Source organism: Camellia sinensis, chromosome 13 (assembly GCF_055761805.1).
Source record: "Camellia sinensis isolate YWXY chromosome 13, ASM5576180v1, whole genome shotgun sequence".
Taxonomy (NCBI): Eukaryota; Viridiplantae; Streptophyta; class Magnoliopsida; order Ericales; family Theaceae; genus Camellia; species Camellia sinensis.
The window spans coordinates 63,731,815-63,758,046 of record NC_138973.1 but is presented as its reverse complement, the minus strand read 5'-3'; the positions used below and the strand labels follow the sequence as shown (position 1 = coordinate 63,758,046).

Here is a 26,232-nt window from a genome sequence, read left to right as displayed (position 1 = left end):
GTATCGCACAACTCACAATAGACACCATTGAGCAAAAGGCCAAGGACTAGTGACAGAGTTCAATTATTCTGCAGGTAGATGAGTCAAAGGAGAGAATTTTTGGCATTGCTCACACTTCTTTATGTAGTTCTCTGCATTAGTCCGCATGGTAGGCCAGTAATACCCCTGGGTTACGGCTCGGTGGGCAAGTGAATGCCCTCCAGAATGGGCGCCGCAACTACTTTCATGTATTTCAGCAAAAAAATCTTCTACCAAGTCCAGGTGTACACGTTCCAGATATGGCCTTGAGAGGGATTTTTTTGTAGAGCTTTCCACTGGGGTCTAAATAGTAGCGTAGGGCCATGTTCCCCAGCTTATGGGCCTCTTTCTGGTCCGCGGGCAGTTGCTCTGAAGATAAAAAGGTGGTAATGGGATTCATCCAACTCGGCGCCAGGTCAATAACATTGATGCGAACGGAATACAGGAGATCAATACTCGGCTCACTGACGAATCTCATCTTGATTGTCCTCTTAACCTCCTAGTTAATGGTAGAAACCAAGCAAACAAGAGCATCTGTGTAACAACCCCAATCCAGAATTAATTACTAATCCGTGATTAAGGACGTTAATCAAGTGATTAAAATAATTAAATGTTAATTGTGTATTTTTGCATGCTATTCGATTTTCTATCTGTTAATCATAGTAATATCTTTTGTGAAATCTTCTTTGATATGAAAATTGAAAGCCTTATCGGCATCCGAAACCGGAATTGGTTACATGTATATGTTATTTAGAATTTTTAGAATGTTATGGCAAATTTTATTACAAATTGATTCAGTCTGATTAATTAAGTTTTGTTTGGAAAGTCTTATGTTTTAATTAATATATTATGGCATCATAACTATATATATGAGCCCTTAAGCTCATTTGAGCTCATCTTTGCCCATTATTGAGTGCAAAAATCTGAGATTGTATTATAGAGAGAGAAAGTGTAGGAATTGAAGAGAAATTGAAGGCTTTGGATTGAATTCTTCAAGATTGTACAAGTATCTAGCTAATTGAAGACTTTAGGTAAGATTGCAACCTCTAGATTGTGCACTTAAGTCATTTAGCATGAGATTTCTTCATGATTATGAATTTAAATGCATAAAATAAGCTTAGAATGAAGGAAATGTTGCTAAGTCATACATGCATGTAAGAATTTGTCAAGAGCTCTCATGTTTGAGCATCATTCATGTCATTAGAGATGAAATTAAAAGCTAGAAGTCACATGCATGCATAATTCATAAAGGTTTGAGGCTCAATTGCATGTGTTGGAAGTGGAAGGAAAGAATTTGAATGAATTTGAGGCATACATGCATGGAAATATAGAGTTTTGACATGTTAAGTTTGATTTTGAGCATCTAAATTATTATGGTAAGTTATTTGGTACATGCATGTTAGAATCACCATGTTTCATCACTTGAATTCATGTTTTGAGAAGGAATTTGCTACATGCATGGGGCTTAGAACTCGATTTGGCCAAACATCATGGATTTTGAAGATAAGAGTTGTATGTTCTACATGCATGAAAATTTTGGGTCTAATTTTGGTAAATTCATGAGTTTTGAGTAAAAAGAGTTTGTGAAAATCATATATTCATGTTTATGAATAAGTTTTCCAAGTTTATGAACAAGACATGCATGAATTTGCCATTGAATTTGCATTTGAAAGCTCTGTTTTGGAAACCCAGAATTTTTGAAGGTTGCTCGAGCGGGGGATTTGCCACTCGAGTAGACATTTCGTGCATCCAGTAGTTTTGTAGGATATTACATCTCGCTCGAGCGACCACTTGGATGCTCGAGCAAACCCTTTGTATATTGTTGATCCGCTCGAGCGCAGGAGTTGTGGCTCGAGTGTAGATTGAGACCATCCAGTATTTTTACAGGCAGACCAGTCCGCTCGAGCGACCAAAGATACGCTTGAGCAGCCAAGCCAAATTCAACATATTTTCAAAAGGCATTCAGTGTGCATATTTTTGTTCCCATCCTTTTCTGAGCATAATTTGGCATGAATTATGAGTTATTGAAGAGTCATGAGCTAAGAATCGATGTATGTAGAGTGAATTAGAAAATATGTGTCGAATCCGAGTATATGGGCAATATGAAGAAGTTATGTGGCATGGAATGAATAAGCAGTTAAAGTAAGAGAGCTAAGCCATAATGGCCATGTGAACCCGTGTAATGATAAGATATGTTTGTGTTATGTACTTTTATGTTTGTAGGTCAACGTCCGGAGATTGATTGACCGTTTATGGGAGCCTACTGTGAGTAACGTTATTGTAAAGATATGTTTATATGAATTATGTTCCAAATGTGATATGTTAAGTCATGATTTCTGAAATGATTATTTACGTGAACGAATGTCCTATGTTTGAAATCTATTATGGCATCCATAGATAGTTCCAAGTCATGGGAGATGGCATGTAAATGCGGGTCCATGACATATATGTGAGTACGAGATCTCGTTAGCCACTTCATTGTGGTGATATGTTTTTAATCGGTATCCGGAACCGATTATTTTAGTCGGAAAACGATATGTGATGTGTTCTATGGGATGTACCATTATTATGTTCGGATATGAGGATGATTATGTTATGATCTATTTTATGATTATGAAATGTTCGAAATTCGTTCACTAACCTCTTTACATTGATATTATTCACTGGGCTTTACCTCACTGTGTGTATATATATATATATGTATAGGTGGGCATTCTGGAGATCGAGCCAGAAGGCTTTTGTCTGGATCTGTGTTCTGTTGTCAGCCAACCATTGTGCCTCACATAGAGGTTCCTGAAGTGTCACGTGTTTTGAGCTCTGGTTATTTATGTATATGAGACTTGTATATTTTTGTTGATTGTACTCAAGATGTTATAGCTAAGTGTGTGGGTATAATGTGAAAATGATTTTTGGTTATGAATATAAAGTTTAAATATTCTGCTTCATGTAAGTCTACACAACTCATTGGACAACTTTATTTATGTATTTGCTTCTGCTAGCCCCTTAATTTTGTTAATCAGTTCAGAGGCCCTCGGTAATACAAGGATTACTACCCAGTTACGATGCGAAACCTATAGGGGCGGGCTTGGGTCGTGACAATCTGCATGGGTATTTTGGTTGCGAGTAATTTGATTCAGGTCATGGTGGTCAAACTTCACGAGTAATGAGTTTGTCGTTTTCATGTATGCTGCCATTTGGTCGTCCCTAGCTACATACTCCCCCTTCAGTTGATTGATAACCAACTTTGAATCGCAGAAAACTTGTAATCGCTTGGCACCGAGTCGATGCGCGTTACGAAGGTCGATAAGCAAAGCCTCATATTTGGCTTTGTTATTTGGTGCGTCAAAATCGAGCTTGACCGCTTGCTCGATTACGCCACCCTCGGGAGTCATAATCACTACTCCAGCCCCCAACTACATTTGTTGGATGAACCATCGCAGTACATCTGCCAAATATCTCCAACATACATCCTTCACTCCTGTTAAGGTTGGAAGGCTGGTTGCTCTTGCTTAAAGTTGGCGTGACAGCCAATAAATTCAGTAACAAAGTTGGCAAAAACCTGCCCCTTGCTAGCCGTTCTGGAAAAGAATTGAATGTCATATTGGCCGAGTTTTAACGCCCATTTGGAGATGCACCCTGATGATTCCGCACTACGAAGTATTGTTTGGAGAGGGTAGTCCGTCATCACAGTTATTGTATGGGCCTGGAAATAGTGCATTAACTTTCTGGCAGCAACTACTAGGGCCAAAATTAGCTTTTCCAGTGGTAGGTATTGTGTCTTGGCATCCACCATTGCTTTACTAACGTAAAAAATAGGCCGTTGCTCTCCAAGCTCTTCTTTGAGTAATATGGCGCTGACTGCACGATCTAAGACCGCAAGATATACGATGAGTGTGTTGCCCGGCGATAGAGTTGTCAAGAGCGGTGTTGAACAGAGATAAGCTTTTAAGCCATCTAGGGCTATCTGGCACTCGGGGGTCCAAATGAAAACTTTCCTTTGTCGAAGGGTCTGAAAAAATAGTCGGCAACGATTCGAAGAACGGCTAATGAATATGTTGAGGGCCGCGGCCATTCTCATCAACTTCTGTACTTCTTTTACTGACTGAGGGGAGCCGAGTTACAAGATTGCTGTAATTTGTTTCGAATTGGCCTCTGTTCCACGATAGTTCACAATATAGCCCATGAATGTTCCAGATCCGATACTGAATGCACACTTTGAGGCATTAAGTTTCATACTGTATTTCCTGAGGATGTTGAAGGTTGTAAACAAGTCAGCTAAGTGGTCATGCTTCTCTTTGGACTTCACTACCATATCATCAATGTACACCTCCATGGTACGACTGAGTTGCTCCTTAAACATGGTAGTGACAAGCCTTTGATAAGTTGCCCTGGCATTTTTCAAGCCGAAAGGCATGACTTTGTAACAATAAGTGCCCTACGGGGTGAGGAATGCCGTTTTTTCTTGATCCTCAGGATGCATGACTATTTGATGATATCCCCTGTATGTATCCAAGAAGCTCATACGCTGATGATGCGCAGTTCTATCCACTAACCGGTTGATTCATGGGAGGGGAAGCAATCCTTGGGACAGGCCTTATTCAGGTTCGTGAAGTCCATGCAGACGCCCCAAGACCCATTTTTCTTCTTCACAACAACAGTGTTGGACAACCAGGTGGGGTAATTCACTTCGCGGATTGCACTGGCCTCAAGAAGCTTGTCAACTTCTTCGACAATGGCCGAAGTATGCTCGGCTGCCGATTGACGACTCTTCTGGATGATGGGCTTAACCTTTGGGTCCACGTTCAAACGGTGTTGTACTATGATGGGGTCTACTCCTGGCATTTCATAAGGCGTCCAGGCGAATACATTACTATTATTGACTAGGAATGAAATTAACTCCTGACGTTCGTTGAAATTCAGACAGGCGCCGATCAGGAAGAATATATTTGGTTCATGACCAAATTGAATCTGCATGAGATTCTCAATTGCCTTATCAGTGGGGAGTTTCCTAACATCCTCGAGGTTCTCCCGGTCTAGGATTTCAATTGAATTAACCTCCAGCTCCTTTGACTTCTTGTCGGAAGTAGTAAGGTAGCAATCCTTTGCCGACTTCTGAGAGCCTCGAATTTGCTTAATGCCATGTTGTGTTGGGAAGCGGAGTAGCTGGTGATAGGTGCTCGATACGGCCTGTATCGCATGTAGCCAAGTTCTTCTCATGATGATATTATACGACGATGGTAGTTTAACGACCAGAAACTCCATATCGAGGGTCTTAGTGCCTGTACGTATCGCAACCGTGACCTTGCCGAGAGGGTATTCTGGATTCACATTGAAGCCAAATAAGGGGTATGCTGACGGTAGTAGATTTGAATCCATGAAGTCGAGCTTCAAGAACATCTTATAGTACATTATTTATGATGTGCTCCCCTGATCAACTAGAATGCGTTTGACAGCGAATTTGTTAATTCGCAACTTGATAACAAGAGCATCGTCGTGGGGAAGGATCAACCCCTCCAGATATGCGTCATCGAAGCTAATCTTGCCGGTCTGATGGGGCCGTTTGGCTGGTGTAGACAGCTTGGATAGACGTGATACTTGGATTGTATGGAAGCCGGTCGGCGTCAAAAGACAGTATATCATATGAATGGTGCCCATCAGAGGTGAGTCTTGGCATAAATCCATTGCGTTAGGTCAAGTGATCTTGTGGGGAAGGTATTGGAGGAGTCGACCATTCTACACCAACTCCTCAAGGTGGTCCTTCAAGGCGTAGCATTTTTTTGTTTCATGCCCATGGTCTTTGTGGTATTCACATCATCGATCCCTGCGTCTTGTGTTGGGTGGTCCAATCTTCTTGGCCGGCCATTTAAAGAAAGGCTGATGCTGGACTTTGGAAAGTATCTTGCTGATTGGCTAGGTCAACTGAGTATATTTCTTCTCAGACCACCTGGGGCGTCTGCTATTTCTCAGTTTACTTGATATTGCTCGCTCGATCGGCGTGGCTCGTGACGACTTTCTCGTTTTGATTTGCCTAGACACTCGGGGCTCCTTTTTGGTGGGGCTATGCTTATCCACTGTACCAAGATAGGTGCAGCCATCTCTGCCACCTTCTGTTCGGCTTTGACGCGGAGAGCGTCATCTTCCACTTTGCAACACTCTTCAACCTTCTTCATTAAAGCCCACACTATTTTAGGAGGTCGTCTAGTTAATGAGCTTCGAAGCGGACTGTTGGGTTACAAGCCCATCTTGAAGGCGGTAATGGCCATGGAGTCATTATAGACATCGTCAACCAAATTGAAACACTTCCAATAACGCGCCGAATATTTGCGGAGGGTTTCTGCTGGCTTAATTTGCATTGCCCAGAGCGAGTCGGCTTGCTTAGGTTGGACCTTGTTGGTGATAAATCTTGCCCGGAAAGATTTTTGGAGCAGGTGAAAACTCTTGACCGAGGTTGGTTCAAGTTTGTAATACCACCGAACTACCAGCGGACCTAAGCTGCTTGTTAATATGCGACACATAAGTGCTTCATCATCAGCGTGCAACGTTATTGCCTGCTTGTAATGGCGAATGTGGTCTATTGGGTCAGACTTACTAACATACAACGTAAATGTTGGGGCTTTAAACTTTTTCGACAGGATGTGTAACAACCCTCATCACGGATCACTGATCGATTACTGCTTACTGCTAAATTGAGACTGATTATGATTGGTAATTGAACCGATTGAACTACTGAACTGACTGACTGGAATCTGAAACTGAATTGATTAAGTATATCTGTTATATTGCATTCTTATCTGTTGCCTGCTTGATTATCTGTTCATGTTTTTATGGTTAAATTGCAAATTGAAGGCCTTATCGGCAGCCGAACCAGAAATTGATTAGTGTTTCATGATCCTTAGAATTAATGTGATTTTATGGTGTATTTATCTGAAAACTGAATTGGTATGATTAAATTAGATTAAATAGTGCTAAATTACAAGAGTTGCCTTATTTACGAAAATAACATTGTGAGTGGGCCTTATTATAACATATTTGAGCCTTATTAATCATTCAACAAAACATTTCTTCAGCTCATTTCCTTGAGCCATAACTGACCAAGAGAGAGAGGAAGTGAGAGTTTGAGTTCAACTTGTTGATTTGCTTGGAAATTGGAAGAAATTGTAGGAGATTTGCCTACTTGAGCCTCTAGACTTGTATTTAAGGAACCTAGGTATGAATTTTATCCTCTTAATTGTGTCTTTAAGTTGATTCTTGCATGGTTCATGTCTAATTGAGGAGCTAAGTCATAATTTAGTTCTAGCATGTTGAATTATAGCTTAATTCATGTATGCATGTTTGGATTGTTGAGTTTTAAGTTGTTTTCATGGCAAAGTGTTACATGCATGTTCATATTATGTTTAAGTCCATGATTTCATCTTGTTTTGAAAAGAATTGGCTCATTGGAGCTAGCATTGAAGCTTTGAAGTGGTTTTAACTCATGCATGTCATACTTGGATTATGTTCTTGAAATTTGGTTTGAAAATGAGTTTAATTGATCTTCCCTTGGGCTTTGATTTTACAAATTGAGCTTTGAATCCTGTTTAACTATGAGTTTTGAAGTGTTTTCCAGAAAATGAGCCCAAGAGGATCGAATTTGGTGTTTGAAAGTTGAATTTGAGCTTGAGGTTCGAATCTGGGAATTCCAGATTTTGAACTCGCACTCGAGCGGGGTGACTGGCGCTCGAGCGTGGAAATCGTGCTCTCAGCATTTTGTTCTATTTTTGAGTCAGCTCGAGCGGCGTAATTTACGCTCGAGCGGGACCTTGTGTTTTACGCTCAAGCGAGTGTCAAGCGCCCAATCGAGCGTGAATTTCACCTATCCAGCACTTTTGACTGTTTTGAAGTAAGCTCGAGCGGTTGAGTCTGCGCTCGAGCCGAAACCTTTGTCTGCATGTCCGCTCAAGCGGATTAACCTACGCTCGAGCGGGACCCCTGTTTTCTGAAAATTCTGAAAATGCTTTTAAAGTGCATCTTTGCATCCTCATTTTATCCTAGGCATTCTTAGGCCTAGTTTAAGGCATCTTAATGAGGATATAGATGTAGAACCACACCGAGGCAAATTAGGGATTAAATTATTATTTTTTCAACTGTGTAGCTTAGTGTGTGTTCAACCTGTATACTGTGTAGGGTTGGCGACTCGAGACGCGCTCTAGCTTTACTGTAGCCCAGATCTCTGTAAGTAACAACTGTGTAAAGATATGTTCAAAAATGATTATCTTCTGAACAATTGAACTGTACTGTTTCTGAATTGATACTGTTAATAGAATGAATGTATGTCCTCTATTCTGAACTGTATTGTGGCATCCTTAGCAACTACTGTTACTGACTGTTACTGTTACAGAGATCTATGTCAGTTCCCTTGTTGGAACCACTATTGTTTACTGATTGATGGCCATCATTGACTGTTTGGTCTTTCAAGACCTACTGTTTACTGTATTGTTATGCTAATGGATGTACCACATATGACTGTACTGACTGAACGACTGAAATACTGATTTAATGAACTATTTTCACTACAGTAAGGACATTCATTCTAAACCTCTTTACGCATTATGTTATTCACTGGGCTTTAGCTCACTGCTTATATATATATGTAGGTGTATAGGCACCAGACCGGAGCTAGGAGCGTGGGTTAGACTCCCTTTTTGTCAAGCCAACCACTGTGCCTCACTGCGAGGTTCCGAGCCTGTTAAGCTATGGCTTAGGGGTGTTTTAATTTTCCCCCGTCTGTCTCTGTAACCGTTTTGTAGACTGTATATACTGTTACTGTACTGTTTAATAGGGATTAGGTCCCTGATCTGAATGATTATAAATGTTGTACATACTGTTCTGCACTTTGCATTTGTATACATGAAAAGTCTTTTTGGCATTCAGACTGTCACAGCTCATTGGACATTGTTTATTTACTGTATTGGTTTCCGCCAGGCCCGTGTACTCTGTTTCACTATATTACTGTTAAGCAGGCCTTCGGTAATCTCGGATTATTGGCCGGTTACGGTGCTAAACCCATAGGGGCGGGTTTGGGTCGTGACAGAGTGGTATCAGAGCGATACTTACCACGAGTTATACCACACACACGTGTCCAAATGAGCTATAGGATGTCCTAGAAAAGCGATTAGGGCATTGCATGAACTTGTTAAAGTATGTGTGACTATGACATGACTGAATATATGCTAATGTGATAAACTGTTTAAGTATGCAACTGCTTATGTTTATAATTGATATAACTGCTTATAATGAAATGGATAATACAAGAACTGCAAATGAATCTGAATCCTCATCCTCTGAGGCTGGAATGGCAAGACTGGAGAGAATGATGGAACTAATAACTGAAAGACTAGATCAACAATAGAATCAGCAGCCCCCATCTCCTCCTCCGGTACAGCCGAAACAGAATGTGAATGTTAATAATGGGGATATAATTGCTCTCACCCAGAAGTTCAGCAAAATGAAACCGCCATCCTTTCAGGGAAGCCTTGAACCGTTAAAAGTTGAAGCATGGGTTCTTGAGACTGAAAAGTTATTCGTGGTGTTTCCGTGCTCTGAAGCACATAAAGTACTGTTAGCTACCTTCACCTTACAAGAAAAGGCTAGAAGGTGGTGGATGCTTATCCGTGGTGACAACACTGTTATGACTTGGGCTCAATTTAAAAGAGCCTTCTTTGAAAAGTACTTCCCTCAGTGTGTCAGGGACAAAAAAGTGACTGAGTTTGAACAGCTGAGACAGGGCACAATGTCCGTTGCTGAATATGAAACAAAGTTCACCGAGCTTGCTAGATATGCACCACACATGGTGGACACTGATTATAAGAAGGCCAGAAAGTTTGAAGGCAGCCTTAATGTTGTAATACTGGACAGGATTAATGTTTTAAAGCTACCGAATTATGTAAATGTCCTTGACCGAGCTTTGATGGCTGAATCGAACATCGAGGCACTGAAAACTGAAACACCAGCGCCTAAATGGCGAGGTAAAAGGCTGGGTTTCAAATTTAAGAAAGGCAAGCATAACCCATTGAACAAGAAATAGAATACGGGGTCAACAACTAGCCCCAGCCAAGGGAGTGGTTTCATACCACCCTGTTCCAAGTGTGGCAAGAAACACAAAGGGGTCTGTTACAAAATATTCGGAGCCTATTACAGGTGTGGTAAGGTGGGCCACATGGTTAAAGACTGCCCCTCTGCTCTACAAGCCAATAGTAAAGCTGCACCAAGTGTGGCAGCATCAACTGTTGCACCAAAACCGAACCCCAAAGCCACCAGGAAAGAGCCCATGAGGCAGGGCCGAGTGTTCTCCCTAGTACCGGGAGACGTGCAGAATACCGAGACTGTTGTGTCAGGTATTCTCTCTATTTGTACTCAAAATGCTTATGTACTGATTGATTCGGGGTCTACGCATTCATATGTGTCGCATGCTTTTTCGCGAAAACTGAATAGACCATTAGAACCCATGAATTATCTGTTAGCTGTATCATCACCCGTTGGGGGATCCATGACTTGTGCATATATGTACCTTGCTTGTAAAATTATTGTTGGAGATGCACATTTGTATATTGATTTCCTGCCACTGAACATTGATCATTTTGACGTAATATTGGGAATGGACTGGTTAACGAAATACTATGCTATTATAGACTGTGTAACGAAACAAGTAGTTTTCCGTCCACCTGGTTTGCCTGAATTTGTGTTTAATGGAAGTGGAGTAGTACCTCCTCCGTATTTGGTTTCATCTGTGAAAGCTTGTAAATTGATTAGGAAGGGGTGTAAAGGGTATCTGTGTTCTGTATTAACTGTATCTACTGATGATAATGCTAATATGAACAGTATCCCCATAGTCAGAGAATTTCCAGATGTTTTTCCAGATAATCTGTCAGGGGATTTGATTGACAGGGAGATTGAATTCACCGTTGATGTGATTCCGGGTACCCAGCCAGTATCTAAAGCTCCTTACCGAATGGCTCTGACTGAATTGAAAGAATTGAAAGTGCAATTGCAGGAACTGATAGATAAGAAGTTCATCAGGCCCAGTACTTCACCGTAGGGCGCACCTGTTTTGTTTGTGAAAAAGAAAGACGGCTCACTGAGACTGTATTGACTACCGTGAACTAAACAAGGTAACTGTGAAAAATAAATACCCATTGCCACGTATTGATGACCTATTTGATCAGTTACAGGGTGCTCAAGTGTTCTCGAAGATCGACCTCAGATCAGGATACCATTAGTTGAAAGTTAAACCAGAAGACATTGACAAAACTGCTTTTCGAACGAGGTATGGACATTACGAATTTTTAGTCATGCCTTTCAGAGTTACCAATGCACCTGTTGCATTTATGGACCTCATGAACAGAATCTTTAAACCATACCTTGATGACTTTATTGTAGTATTCATTGATGACATACTGATTTACTCCAAAAGTATAGAAGAACATGAACATCATCTGAGACTTGCCCTGCAGACCCTAAGAGAACAGAAACTTTATGCTAAACTGTCTAAATGCGAATTTTGGCTTGATCATGTTATGTTTTTGGGGCATGTTGTTAGCAAAGATGGAATTTCTGTTGATACGCAGAAAATTGAAGCTGTAGTAAACTGGCCTAGACCAACAAATGTGACAGAAGTCCGAAGCTTTTTGGGACTAGCCGGGTATTACAGAAGATTTGTCAAAGATTTCTCCAAAATTGCCTTACCGTTGACTCAGTTAACTCAGAAGGGGATATCATTTGATTGGACTAACCAAAGGGAATCAGCATTCCAAGAGTTGAAAACTCAACTTGTAACTGCACCGATTCTTACCCTACCTTCAGGTACGGATGGTTTTACTATATTTAGTGATGCTTCTCATAAGGGTTTGGGATGTGTTTTAATGCAGAATGAGAGAGTTATTGCTTATGCTTCCCGACAACTGAGACCGCACGAAAAGAATTACCCAACCCATGACTTGGAACTTGCCGCGGTGGTATTTGCATTGAAAATCTGGCGTCACTATCTGTATGGGGCGACATGTGAGGTGTATACAGATCACAAGAGTCTGAAATACTTCTTCACACAAAAAGAACTGAACATGAGACAGCGGAGATGGCTAGAACTGATTAAAGACTATGACCTACAGATTTTGTGCCATCCGGGAAAAGTCAACACCGTTGTCGATGCACTGAGCCGGAAATCGATTGGAAATTTAGCCTGTTTGCTCACCGGGCAGAAAGAATTGCTTTGTGACCTTGAAAAATCTGAAATTGAAATTGTTTTGTGAGAACAAGGTAGAACTTTAGCTGCTATTTCTGCTCAACCGGCACTGATTGAAGAAATTAAAGAGAAACAGCAATTGGATGACTTTTTGAAGAAGATCATCGAAGAAAGGAATACTAAACCAAGACCGGGTTTCAAATTTGAAAATAATGTATTGAAATTTCAAGAAAGACTGTGTGTACCGAATGATACTGAACTGAAAAGAAGAGTTCTGCAAGAAGGCCACAATTCAAAACTGTCTATCCATCCATGGAACACGAAAATGTACCAAGATTTGAAACTGAATTTCTGGTGGCCGAGAATAAAGAAAGAAATTGCTGATTTTGTATCGAAATGTCTTCATTGCCAAAAAGTTAAAGCCGAACATCAACCACCCGCAGGCTTATTGCAGCCCTTACCCATACCGGAGTGGAAATGGAAACATATCACCATGGATTTCATTGTGGGATTGCCTCGCTCCAGTAAAGGTATCGACTCAATTTGGGTTATTGTTGATAGATGTAGAAGCCCCTGAACGCCCTGGGAGGATGAGTCCCGTTCTGTTCATATTGAGCTCACTACAGTTCGGACTCTCGAATTGTCACGGTTCTTAATCTGAACCAAAGAGTCCAAATCCGGCAAATCGTTTTGAGAAAACAGATTTTTTGAAAGAAGTGCCAAACATGGACTGCTTTACCAGATACAGAGTCGCCACCTAAATATTTTATTTTGGGGGAATTTAGGAAACCCTGACTCGATGCCAAAGGCCACGTGTCCGTCATCACCAAAGTTGCCTCGGCTCGGGAACTTGAGTACGATTGGGGAAGGTCAGCTATGAGCACCCCCTCTCGCCCGATCCGAAGATCGGCCTCTACTAACCATGATATCCAATTTTGAAAACGTTATGTGTTCTTATTCCGGTTATTAGCCTAGAATTACTATGTTATGCGCACAGCAAACAAGTATAGACCAAATCGCCTAAATTGGAATAAAACATAGCATGTTTGTTTTGGAAATGGTTTGCTACTTGCAAGTAGGCTAAAATGCAGGTTTTGCCACCCTCAAGTGGACTTTTAGAAAAAATGGTTTTGCCACTATCGAGTGGGCTTAAAACTCATAGTTTTAATGCATTATCCCAATTTAAGTAATTCAACCTCCATCCACAGGCATTCAAGCAGTTATATTACATAAGCAGCTAGCGTCATGGTAATCATGCTGTTATGGCAACACTCATACGCATGCAGTATGCTAAAGCATAAATGCTTATCGAGTACTCCGAGCTAAAACAAAAACTAGTTAGTAATCATATGCATGATCCTAGTTCATGTTAAGATGGCTAATGCAACACATGCAAAATGTAACTAAGATAGGCTCGGCTAATCTACAATGACATATGAAATGCTACAACCAACACGTATTCAATTTGGAATTGAAATACAAATGCAGTTAGAATGATGCGCCGAGCCCGGTGCATGCAAAACGAATGAATGGATGCAAACATGCTATCATACTGTATGCTAATTGAAACATGCCCTAGACTAACCATTGAAAGCTAGTAAATAAAAGGGAAGAAAGACGTGGGGTTGGAAGACATACACACACTCACGTACACTTATTACACAATTGCCCTCGCTCGGAGGGTTCAAATAAATATTACAGTCCGAATAAATAATACTAAATTAATTATTACAGAATTTCTAATTAATTAACAAATTAAATGCAAATGGAAGGTGGCCACAGCCCCCGCCTCGGGATGCGCAAATGATGCGTGCTCGATTTGGACTGCCGGGAAATTCGCTGCCATAGCATTGCTACCTCTGTTTACACTGCCTAGCTCCCCTGAAAACTACACAAGTCTCAGGATAGGTTCTTTTCACACTGTGGAACACCACCGGCTGGGAGGGATGACCACCGGCCGTAGTAAATGCTCATCGGCCTTTGATAAAGCTATCGGCCACCAAAGGATGGCCGGTCGGCACTGTATGTGGCCGGCCGGCTAAAACTTCCTGCAGAACCTGCAGTTGACAGCAGCAGAGGGCAGGCAGTGTATGGCATGGAATTTCAAGTAAGTGTAAGCATGGTCACACTCCCTATCATGCCATGGACTCAAGGGGGCGTGACCCTCGATCCTTGGGCCATCAATTAGGCATGATGGCCTAAGAAGTCAAGCTTGCCATTTGATGAAAATGCATGCAACACACAAATGAATACCAAGACCCCATCATATTAGAGTCAAGGGCCTCGGCGACCGAGGGTTGAGAAATGTTGCATCACTTGAAGTATGAACATTTCTCACCCCTCAAGTTTGGCTTGACACCCCAAGCTAAACAATGCAATGCAAGTTTACAAACATGGCTCAAGCATGCAAATGAAGCTAAGGCACAAATCATACCAAATGTGCAACAAGTATATGAGATAGCACAACATTAAACAAACATGCAAGCAGGATACAATGCAAGCATGCTTCTAATATAATGTAACATGCTCATGCAAAGGTGGATTTAGACCACAAAGAGGGGGACCTCAGCCCACCCCAAAAACAGTGGCCAAAGGTGCCAAGATAATGGTGCCAATCATGTAAGACAAACATGCCAATCTAATGAGCCTAAGACTAAGGCATGAAGGCCAATTCTCAAGCATACCAAAAGAAGGCAAACATGGACATTAGACCAACAAAATCAGTGCCATAGCATGCCAGAATGAGCCCCAAAACCCGCACACATGGCATCCCAAAGACTTAAACACAAGGCATGCACAATGCTCCATTTCAAGGCATAAAATGAGACTTCTTCAAGGCATGGAAGGAATGATAGATGCGAACATTTGAGCACAAAACATGGACTGATATGGTATGGTAAGTGATTCCAAATCACTGAAAAAAGCCTAACTAAGGCATGTTTATGACCCGCACCTTTAAGGCTCACATGCCAAAATGCATAGCAACTATATCAAACATGTCAAGCATGACCAAAACAGTAACCAACAGACCTTAAGCATGGAAAAATAATGCCAAGAACTTTATAAAGCAAGATCAAAACATGAGAGCACGGCGGTCTAATGGCATGATGCACTTCTAGGCCAAATAAGGGAATACAAAGTAAGTGTATTAAGCATGTAAGGGACCACAAATCCGAACAAAAACAGAGGTAAGATATGCCCAAATAACACCCAAAAACCTCTGAAATAGGGCCAAATACAACCAAACATACATGCTACCCTTATGAGCCAAAACGTGAGCAAAATGAGAGACCAAGGGAGAGGGGTGTCCCTCCCCTTTAAAAGACCTCAAAACCCCTTTTTCACCACTGAAAATCCACTGGATTTCAGTGGTGAGAAGGCCAAGACTCAAGAGTAACCAAAGCTTAAGAAAGAAAGCACGAAAAGGGCCAAACAAGGCCTAAGAGGGGGAGGTCGACCCCGAACCACAAAAGGACCTTATTGAAATATCTTAAGCATGCAAATACAAGACTTTTTTATGTTATACACAAAGCTTAAATCAGCATGCAAGGCAGGTCAAAAACTAATGCAAGATTGGGGAAAATAAAGCAAAAGTCTTACCCTTGAAGAACACTTCAAGAACAGCTGGTCCAGCCACTCTCTTCTGACCAAACTCAGTCCAAAACTTCAAAAACAAACCCTCAAAGCCCCTCAAGGTCGAAGCAAGGTGTAATGGTGTGTGTCTTAGTGCAAAAATAAGGTCAAAATACACTTTCTAGGCCTCTAAACACACACTAAGGATGAGAGAGAGGGAAATATATATAGAGAGAGAGTATATGACAGATGTATATATGTATAATCTCTGGTTTTTTGTTCAAAATCTCTAACCCTCTACAATGGAAGAAGAGAGGTGCTTATATAGGCAAAAGAAATGGTTCTAAGCTTCTCAAAGAAGCTAAGTAAAAGGGGGCAAAGGGGGCAAGGAGGTCAAGGCTTCTTGAGGAAACTAAGACAGCTGGCCAAGCTTCTTGAGGAAGCTTTGACAAAGGGTCAAGCTTCCTTAAGAAGCTTTGACCAAAAGGGGGCAAAAGGGGCAAAACAGCCACATGTTAGCCCCGGGGTAGGTTTGGTGTATTCCAGCTGGCACAGCTGGCATGCACCATACCTGAAGAAGGAAAAAAGGTGTTACCGGCCAAAAAAGGAGGTCGCCGGCCAAACAGATAGCCGGCCGGCCATATGGAGTGCCGACCGGCCATTAGTATTAAGAAACCATGGCCGGTGTCAGCAATTAATGGTCGGTGATGCAAAGGGAAGGCCGATGGGTGTGGGGATGGTCAACAAGCCATTCCCTACTCCTCAAAGCAAAAACACAAGTATTTGGTGCGAAACCAAACGCAAGACGAACAAGTTGAGAGATCCTGAGGCAAGGCGCGCAGCCAAGGCCTCCGGGAACTCAAAACGAACACGAACATGGATGATCACCGAGTGTCCCCACCAGTGACGTCCAAGTCTTGAGGACGGTCAAAAATGGGGTGTCTACAGTTGCCCCTCTTTGACAGAACTCGAAAGTCATAACAATGACGGGAGTGAGTGTCAAAGCCCCGAGACAACCCATTTTTGACAAGGCCGAAGACTTGGACAAACAAACAAAATACCAATAAATAAATGGTTGTGCCCCCAGGCTGCCTACGTATCCCTTTGCAAGGAATCAAACCAGCATAGTTTAGGGGCAGGATGCAAATGATATGCAGGAAGACTTTGATAATTGGACTTATACGCTACGCGAAGCCAGTTTGAAAATTGTGAAATCTTTACGAACATGTGCAATAGATACACAAAGTAAGTAAGCATGTGTGATAGACACACTATATGAACAAAGTGTGATTGATACACTAAATGAATGAAGTGAGCAAAGTATGATGGATACACAAAAGGCAAACACAACGTGTGATAGATGCACTTAGTGAACAAGTATGATGGATATACTAAAGGTGAACACAAGGTGTGATAGATGCACTATATGAACAAAATATGATTGATATACTGAAGGTGAACACAAAGTGTGATAGATGCATTATGTGAACAGAGTATGATTGATATACCAAAGGTGAACACAAAGTGTGATAGATGCACTATGTGAACAGAGTATAATTGATATACTAAAGGTGAACACAAGGTGTGATAGATGCATTATGTGAACAAAGTATGATTGATATACTAAAGGTGAACACAAGGTGTGATAGATGCACTATGTGAACAGAGTATGATTGATATACTAAAGGTGAACATGAAGTGTGATAGATGCACTTAGTGAACAAACTATGATGGATATACTAAAGGTGAACACGAAGTGTGATAGATGCACTAGTGAACAGAGTATGATTGATATACTGAATGTAAACACAAAGTGTGATAGATGCACTATGTGAACAGAGTATGATTGATATACTAAATGTGAACACGAAGTGTGATAGATGCACTATGTGAACAGAGTATGATTGATATACTAAAAGTGAACACAAGGTGTGATAGATGCACTATGTGAACAAAGTATGATTGATATATTAAAGGTGAACACGAAGTGTGATAGATGCACTAGTGAACAGAGTATGATTGATATACTGAATGTGAACACAAAGTGTGATAGATGCACTATATGAACAGAGTATGATTGATATACTAAATGTGAACACGAAGTGTGATAGATGCACTTAGTGAACGAGTGTGATGGATATACTAAATGAACACAAAGTGTGATAGATGCACTTAGTGAACAAAGTGTGATTGATATACTGAAAATGAACACAAAGAGTGATAGATGCACTACGTGAACAAAGTATGATTGATATACTAAATGAATGAAGTGTGATTGATACACTAAACGAGAATGTATGTGATATATACGCTAAAGTGAGTGTGTGCATGGTAGATACGCAAAATGAGAATGTGTGTGATAGATACATAAAAGTGAAAGTGAATGAAGTGTGATTGATACACTAAGTGAATGAAGTAAAGTGTGATTGATACACAAAACGAGAATGTATGTGATAGATACACAAAATGAAAGAAGTGTGATTGATACACTAAATGAATGAAGTGTGATTGATACACTAAATAAGTGAAGAAAGTGTGATAGATACACTAAGGGTGAATGAGGTGTGATTGATACACTAAAGAAATGAAGTGTGATTGATACACTAATTGAATGAAGTGTGATTGATACACTAAATAAAGGATCTCAAATGGAACTTCTTTGAATGAACCGTACATACAATATCGTGCATGAATGAGAAAGAAACTTGATAGGTACAATGCAATACAATGCATGATGTTTAATGAACGCAATAAACAAGCGTAGCGGCGCTTTAGAAAGCACCTCATGAGGTGAGTGGCGGTGAACCGCTCTTCTCCGACGAGGATCTCCCCTTGTGCTCTTCGAACACTTACCTTCAATCTTACAGTACAAAGGCTCTGAAATATTGACAAGGGTTCTTCACATAGAACACTTTGGATGTTGCCTTTCTTCCTGATCATATTCACAACTTTCCCTATTCTCCAACGGGGTGACAGACTAGGTTGGTTCAGTATCCAAAATTGAGGTGCATACATGCTATCTCAACCTATGGGGCTTCCATACAGATTTCAAGCCGAGGACACGCCTCTGGGTATTTAAACCAGACTTTAGTCCCGGAAATCCCGAACCTTTACGTTCTAGGCATCAGCCATTCGAACTCTAGTTTCCACCTTCGCAGTTGGTCTCTTAGGAACTCATTGCGAACACAGCCAAGATGCCTCTGGCAGGGAATGGTACTCAGGGAGAGCACTTTTGATCGCCATTCTGGCTTGAAGCAGACTTGATCTTGAGCTTGAGGTAGAGGCACACTCGTACTTCGGAGCATTGGCAAGACCTGAAAAGGTACATCCAGAATACAATCTCGGAACTTACTGAAGTTGAAACAAACTCAGATACCCGACATTTTCCCTCTTTTCTTTTGCTTTGTAGTCTGGAACCCATATAGCTTCAAATAGGTCCTGGTTTTACTGTTTTGACATGACCTGGGTTGAACCCTACGGTTTTATGAAAGAACAAATACTATTTTGCACAAATGTGGAGAATGGCACAACACTTTGAGCACAAAATGATTTTATTTTGAAATCGAAATTGAAAATGAATTCTCAACTGGGTATTGAGTCTACGATTGGACCATAGCAAAAATGACTCAACAACGAAAAGCAAAAGATAAAACAACCTAAACACATCCGTTGACACTAAAAACGACTCAAAACAAGAATCGAGATAAACAAAGACACAAACACAACACTCGGATGTGTTACAAAGGCAGGAGACCTCTCGGTGCATGAGGAGCCAGTTTCTCCGGGTATTGTTTCCCACCATTTCCTATTTGTGATTCTCACATCACTCGGCCCTTAGGCTCTGTTTTTGCTGAAAAAGCCCTTTTCCTCACTTTTCTCTTATCGTACATCTCTCTATTCTTTATTCTCTCATTTTTATCCCTCCCCAGGGTGGTTGATGGATAAACAAAAAGTTGTGGGCTCTTGCCCCTAGCACTCAGTTAGATTCTTCTTTTTCTGCGCGTAGCTAGTGAGTTCCTCCCACAGAGGGGTTGCGCTACAGCTAAGCGTGTAGCGAATCTGCAGCTGACATCGGCTGTCGATGCTCTGCCGGGGAGTTTGGACGTGGTTAGATCTGTTCAGATGAGGGAGTGGGATATCTTGATCCATTCCAGTCCGTGCTTCGCACTTGGCTTGATACCTCGTTGCTTGGAGGATAAGAGAGCTTTCAGCTCTTTTGTTGACAGTTTCAGTTGTGCCCTTTCTGGCAGGGAGAGTGCCCTTCTTGGCAAGTGTGGTGCCCTTTCTGGCAAAGGTATTGGCAACGGGGAAAAGACAGGAAGCCTGACTCAACTGTGCCCCTAGTTCATCATTTTGACCAATTTTTTGTTTCGATTTTCGACTAAAACAATTTTGACTGACATGAGAGTTAGATTAACATCCTTGCTCGATTTTCTGATTTGAAACCATGCAAGTTAGGTCATGAGTACTGAAAATCTTCCTTTTTTGGGTCCCAGAAAAAGGTCCAGTTTTGGAAAAATGGAATAGTTTTCGAGAGAAACTCAGTCAACCTTAGTAAAAATTCTCAAAAACTGTTTTTGCAAATGGCCACTGCTCAACGAGCATAGAACCCACTCTCGAGATGCACAACTTCAGATTCGAAGGAAAATTGCCCCTTACTTGAAGGGAGCTGCATGGCAACGGAAAGTTGCCCCTTGTTTGAACGACGCCACAGCGCGTGGTATGGCAACGGAAAGTTGCCCCTTGTCTGAATGGCACTGCAGCGCATTGCAATCAATTCTCAGAGTGACGATCACAACCGAACTCCCGGATACAAAAAAGACAAAGATGACCAGAACCATCACATGGACATAGTTGAGTTTGAAATGTTTTACGGCTGGACTTCAGAATGAAGTTGCCTACGTATCTCAAAGACGGGAATCAAGCCTTACGTAGTTCGGGGTTAAGGTATACTCGGGTATTTAACCTCTCCTTTTGCGCTCTAACTTTTGCCAAGGCCGCCCTTCCGGGTTTTCAACCTTGCGAGCTATGTTCTTCTTTTCTTTTCAATTCTTTTCATTTCTTTTCTACTTTGTTCATTCTTTTTCAGAATTTTTCATTTCTTTTTTTTTCACTTCTTTTTTTTTGTTATTTGCATTTTTTTTCTTTTTTTTTTGCTCTTTTTCTTACTCTAACTTTTGCCTGGGTCGCCCTTCCGGGTTTTCGGTCCAGCGAGCCTCTCAAGGGTAAAAGTGTAGCTTGGTCCATGTCAAATGGTTCTGAGATCTCGAATTCGTCTGAATCCAAGACAGTGGCTGCTGTTTGTTGACAATGCAAGAGTCCATCCCGTGGAGGCTGAATTTGCCCCTAGTGTTGTAGATCGGAACTCAGTTTTTCTTCAGCAATACTTTCTTCTCTCTTCCCCTCTGGGATTTGGCATTCTTGCCGATCTTTGTTAGCTTGAGAAACATCCCAATTTTTTGACTCTTCGAGCACATCTGACAGTTTTGCCCCTAGTTTGAGGGCTTTTGATCTAGCTTCGCAAGCTTCCTTTGAAAACACTTGATCTTCTTGATCTGACTTTTCTTGCCCCTAGTTCGAGGGCTGCTTCGAATCTGGCCACACAGGCCTCATATTATGGTTGACCTTTGAACTTTTTGACTCCGAGTTCGAGGTTTGAAAGTAAGGGGTCGAGTCTCGAGGCTGAGAGCGATCCTAGGCTGCACAATCTCGAGAGCGATTCCACACAGGTCTTCATAGGACCACGCAAAACATTTTTTGAAATCTTTTAAGAAAGCGACTAGTCGCTTGCGCTGAAGATAATGTAGAACCAATCTGGATCAAGCCAGGATCCTTCTCAGTACTCATATTAACAAGCATGATCTCATTCATTAAGGGCTTAGCACGCCTCTCTTTCTCTCAGTTGATCAAATTTTTGCAAATCCCGAGGAATTCCTTCCTCTTTGTTTTCACCGCAGTGTACGAAAAAGTTTTGAAAAAACTTAGGTCAATGCAACAATTTCAAGGCACAGAAGAGCAGGTGAAAAGTACTGCCGCTCTATTCAAACTTTCTGGCACGACTGGCGTAAGGCAGAAGCAAACACAAGAGTGTGAAAATCACTGCTGTTTCATTCAAATCTTTTTGGTGTTATTGGCTCCCCGGCAGAAACAGACTCAAAAGAAAACAAAAAGACAAACACAAAACAAGCAAGTGATGCTCGAGGTAACACCCCCGAAATCACCCGACTCTAACAAAACAAGACTGACTCGATACAACAAGACAGACCCAACTGACTCAATACAAAAGACTGACTATATACAAAACAACAGACTGACCCAATACCCAAGTCAGGAAGTACAAAAACTAGCATTCACAAATGCTAGAAACAGTGCGTGCCACACGCCACATCGGGAGTAAACTGAGCGCCGCCCGCAGGTGGTTCATCCCTTGATCACATCACATTATCCCCTACAAGTTCACTGATCAAGTGCCGATAGACTTTGCAGGACCTGGTGCGGCAATGACCCCGTTGTCAAACAGATCTTGTACATCATGGCGCAGACGAAAGCAACTGTCGGTGTCATGACCGGTTTGTTGATGGTAGGCACAGTATTTAGTCTGATCATGCTTTGCAGGGATAGGATCGGGTAAGGGCCGTTGTTCCAATGGTTTCAGATGCCTTTTCCGGATTAAGACCTCTAGAGCCTTTGACAAAGGCATATGAAGTGGGGTGAAAACCCTCTTGACTCGAGGTAGATATTTGGTTTCTTGTGAGCTACTTCTGGACGCACTGGTGAATGGGGTAGCTGTTTTTTATGCGGAGGTGGTAACCATGCCCACTTCAGAAGATCTTGCAGCTGCATCACCATTGGTGGTCGCATTTGAACTGCGGGAAAATGCCCTCCTGGGCTGCTCTTTCTCCTGGTCAAGAAGGCCCTGCTTCATAGCGTCCTCGATCTGTACTCCCATCTCATGTAAGTCTGAAAAAGTGGGGAAGGGGAGAACGATCATCTTCTGCATGAGCTTGGGTTGGAGGTTGCGTACAATTATCCGGATTTGATCCTTGTTAGTGGGCCTAAGGGTCATCATTGAGGCCTTGGCCCTCCAGCGGGCTACAAAATCAAAAAAACTATGCTTAGGCTCTTGCCTTGCTGTCTCAAGATCACGGGTTGTGACCTCGATTTGCGTGTTATAGGAGTACTGCATAACGAAGGCCTCGGCCATCTCATCCCAGTTTCGTTTGACATCGTCTTCTAATTTTGCATACCAGATAGTGGCCACACCCGACAGGGTTCGGCCGAATAAAGAAAGCTTCTATAGTCTGGTGAGGCCCATCGGCCTTAATATGTCTGAAAATGGCCGTAAGTGTACCATGGGATCCCCGGACCCGTCAAAACGGTCAATATGTGGCATTTTAAAGCGGTTTGGCAGTGTCACGGCCGCATCGGTATACCCATTCTCAATGTCCGGGATGGACTTGACGCCCTGAGATTTCTTGAACAGCTTTTCAAGCTTGCTCACCTTCAATGCTGTGGGGTCCACCTCGGACTCAAAGGGAGAATCCGGCAAGTTGGTGGGTGTTTTGGATAATTGGGGTAGGATTGGGGGTGGAGCCGGTCTTGTCGAAATGTTCGCATCTCCCTGGACATTTGGTATCTCCCCAGGTGCTGGAGCTCCTGGTGGGGGAGGAGCCTGATGCGAAGTAGATGCTCCGTTTTGCTGTTGCAGCCTGGTGATTAGCTCAGCCTGCTGGGCCATGATTGTAGCCTACTGTTTGGCAAATTCCATCTGGCGGGCAGCGTCTTGCTGCATGAGTTTCATACTTTCTTGGAGTTGACGCATCATTTCCTCCATCCCTGCCGTGTTCTGCTGTTCCGGCTGACTGACTGGTACATCTATCTCTGTGACAAAAACTGAGGCCTCAGCCTGATTGTTCACTGGTGGGGTGGATAAGGGCCACTGATCTGGTAACTACTGAACCGGTGATCTGTGCCTAACTGGCCCCTTTTACCTTGCCTCTGGCGGAGGAACACTGATTTGCCCTTGAACTGAATCTCTGACTCGACAAAGTCTATCAGCACAAGTCCGATAAACCTCGGGGGATATCAGAGCCTTCTGAAGCTATGGTTCCAAGACTACCCCTAGCAAAAGAGAAAACATGCAGCATCTCAGCCTGATTTCACCAAAACAGATATGAGCAACCGAATAACTGTGCTCTCTACTGAATTTTGCCCAAAAGTCCGCCTATAAACTGATACCTTCAGGTAAAACTGATTCCCAGATACTGATGCTGATGCCCACAGGCCTGATACTCAAACTTACAAACTGATACATGCAATCCTGTAGAGGCCAACTCTAAAGCACATAGCAGATAAGTGAGAGCCAAAACACCCCTATGTTGGGGGAGGGTTTCCCTGTCCTATTTTGTCAGGAGCTAGGATTTCACTACGCACACAACGGCTTCAAACAACCTATAATTGGGTAAGCAACCTGTCCTAGCTTGGAATGGTCACTATGGTTTCCGAATATGCACTAGGTCGAATGGTCAAAAAGGGTGCCCCGGTAAAAACTGGGGTTTGTGTTTCCATACTGTCAGAGCCCATAACCGGTCAGCCTTATGGTCATGCCTTGACAAGACAAGCCTCCGGCAAACCGTTTAGGAATGGCAGATGGTAAACACGGTGTCCTAGGCGCACCAATGCACATGCAATGCAAAGAAACACATAAGTGCAGTCAAAACAAGATATCATGAATTTGAGTCAAGTTCTCTAATTCCCCAGCAGAGTCGCCAGAAACTGTAGACGTCCCCAAACGCCCTGGGAGGATGAGTCCCGTTCTGTTCATATTGGGCTCACTATAGTTCGGACTCTCGAATTGTCACGGTTCTTAATCTGAACCAAAGAGTCCAAATCCGGCAAATCGTTTTGAGAAAACAAATTTTTTGAAAGAAGTGCCAAACATGGACTGCTTTGCCAGATACAGAGTCGCCACTTAAATATTTTATTTTGGGGGAATTTCGAAAACCCTGACTCGGTGCCAAAGGCCACGTGTCCGTCATCACCAAAGTTGCCTCGGCTCGGGAACTTGAGTACGATTGGGGGCAAAAGAAATGGTTCTAAGCTTCTCAAAGAAGCTAAGTAAAAGGGGGCAAGGAGGTCAAGGCTTCTTGAGGAAACTAAGACAGCTGGCCAAGCTTCTTGAGGAAGCTTTGACAAAGGGTCAAGCTTCCTCAAGAAGCTTTGACCAAAAGGGGGCAAAAGAGGCAAAACAGCCATATGTTAGCCCCGGGGTAGGTTTGGTGTATTCCAGCTGGCACAGCTGGCATGCACCATGCCTGAAGAAGGCAAAAAGGTGTTACCGGCCAAAAAAGGAGGTCGCCAGCCAAACAGATAGCCGGCCGACCATATGGAGTGCCGACCGGCCATTGGTATTAAGAAACCATGGCCGGTGTTAGCAATTAATGGTCGGTGATGCAAAGGGAAGGCCGATGGGTGTGGGGATGGTCAACAAGCCATTCCCTACTCCTCAAAGCAAAAACACAAGTATTTGGTGCGAAACCAAACGCAAGACGAACAAGTTGAGAGATCCTGAGGCAAGGCGCGCAACCAAGGCCTCTGGGAACTCAAAACGAACACGAACATGGATGATCACCGAGTGTCCCCACCGGTGACGTCCAAGTTTTGAGGACGGTCAAAAATGGAGTGTCTACAATAGACTGACTAAATCTGCTCACTTCTTACCTGTCAAAACAATTTATAATGCGGACAAATTGGCTGTAATTTATATTGATGAAATTGTTAGACTACATGGAGTGCCTGTGTCCATTGTTTCTTACAGAGATTCGAAGTTTACATCAAGATTTTGGCAAAGCTTACAGACTGCATTGGGTACTGAATTGAGACTGAGTAGTGCTTATCATCCTCAGACAGATGGCCAGTCAGAAAGGACGATTCAGACTCTGGAGAATTTACTGAGAATGTGTGTCCTTGATTTTCAGGAAAACTGGGAAAGCCATTTGCCCTTAGCCGAATTCGCCTACAACAACAGTTATCATTCAAGTATTGGTGGCGCCTTTCGAGGCATTGTATGGCAGAAAATGTAGATCTCCGATTTGTTGGGCAAAAGTTGGAGATGGCCTTTGCTTGGGCCCGAGATTGTATATGAAATGACTGAGAAAGTAAAACTGATACAACAGAGACTGAAAACTGCACAGAGTAGACAGAAAAGTTATGCAAATGTCAGAAGACGGGACATAGAATATGAAGTGGGTGATCACGTTTTTGTGAAAGTGACGCTGATGAAAGGCCAGACTCGTTTTGGAGTCAAAGGCAAGTTAGTGCCAAGATATGTCGGACCGTATGAGCTTATTGAGAAAATCAATCCCGTGGCGTATCAAGTTGCGCTTCCTCCTGAAATGGAGCATGTGCACACTGTGTTCCATATT

The 26,232-nt window shown here is 42.4% G+C and overlaps 1 protein-coding gene across 1 annotated transcript; it reads right to left on the bottom strand.

The window, feature by feature from the left end:
- Positions 1-4,566: 4,566 nt before the first annotated feature.
- Positions 4,567-5,427, bottom strand: LOC114313965 (uncharacterized). Its single transcript, XM_028260397.2, has one exon. The coding sequence runs from the start codon at positions 5,425-5,427 to the stop codon at positions 4,567-4,569; it is 861 nt and encodes a 286-aa protein (XP_028116198.2).
- Positions 5,428-26,232: the final 20,805 nt, after the last annotated feature.

What these genes read in the sequence shown, in the direction of transcription:
- LOC114313965 (XM_028260397.2), bottom strand. Translation starts at nt 5,427, where the DNA reads ATGTACTATAAGATGTTCTTGAAGCTCGACTTCATGGATTCAAATCTA.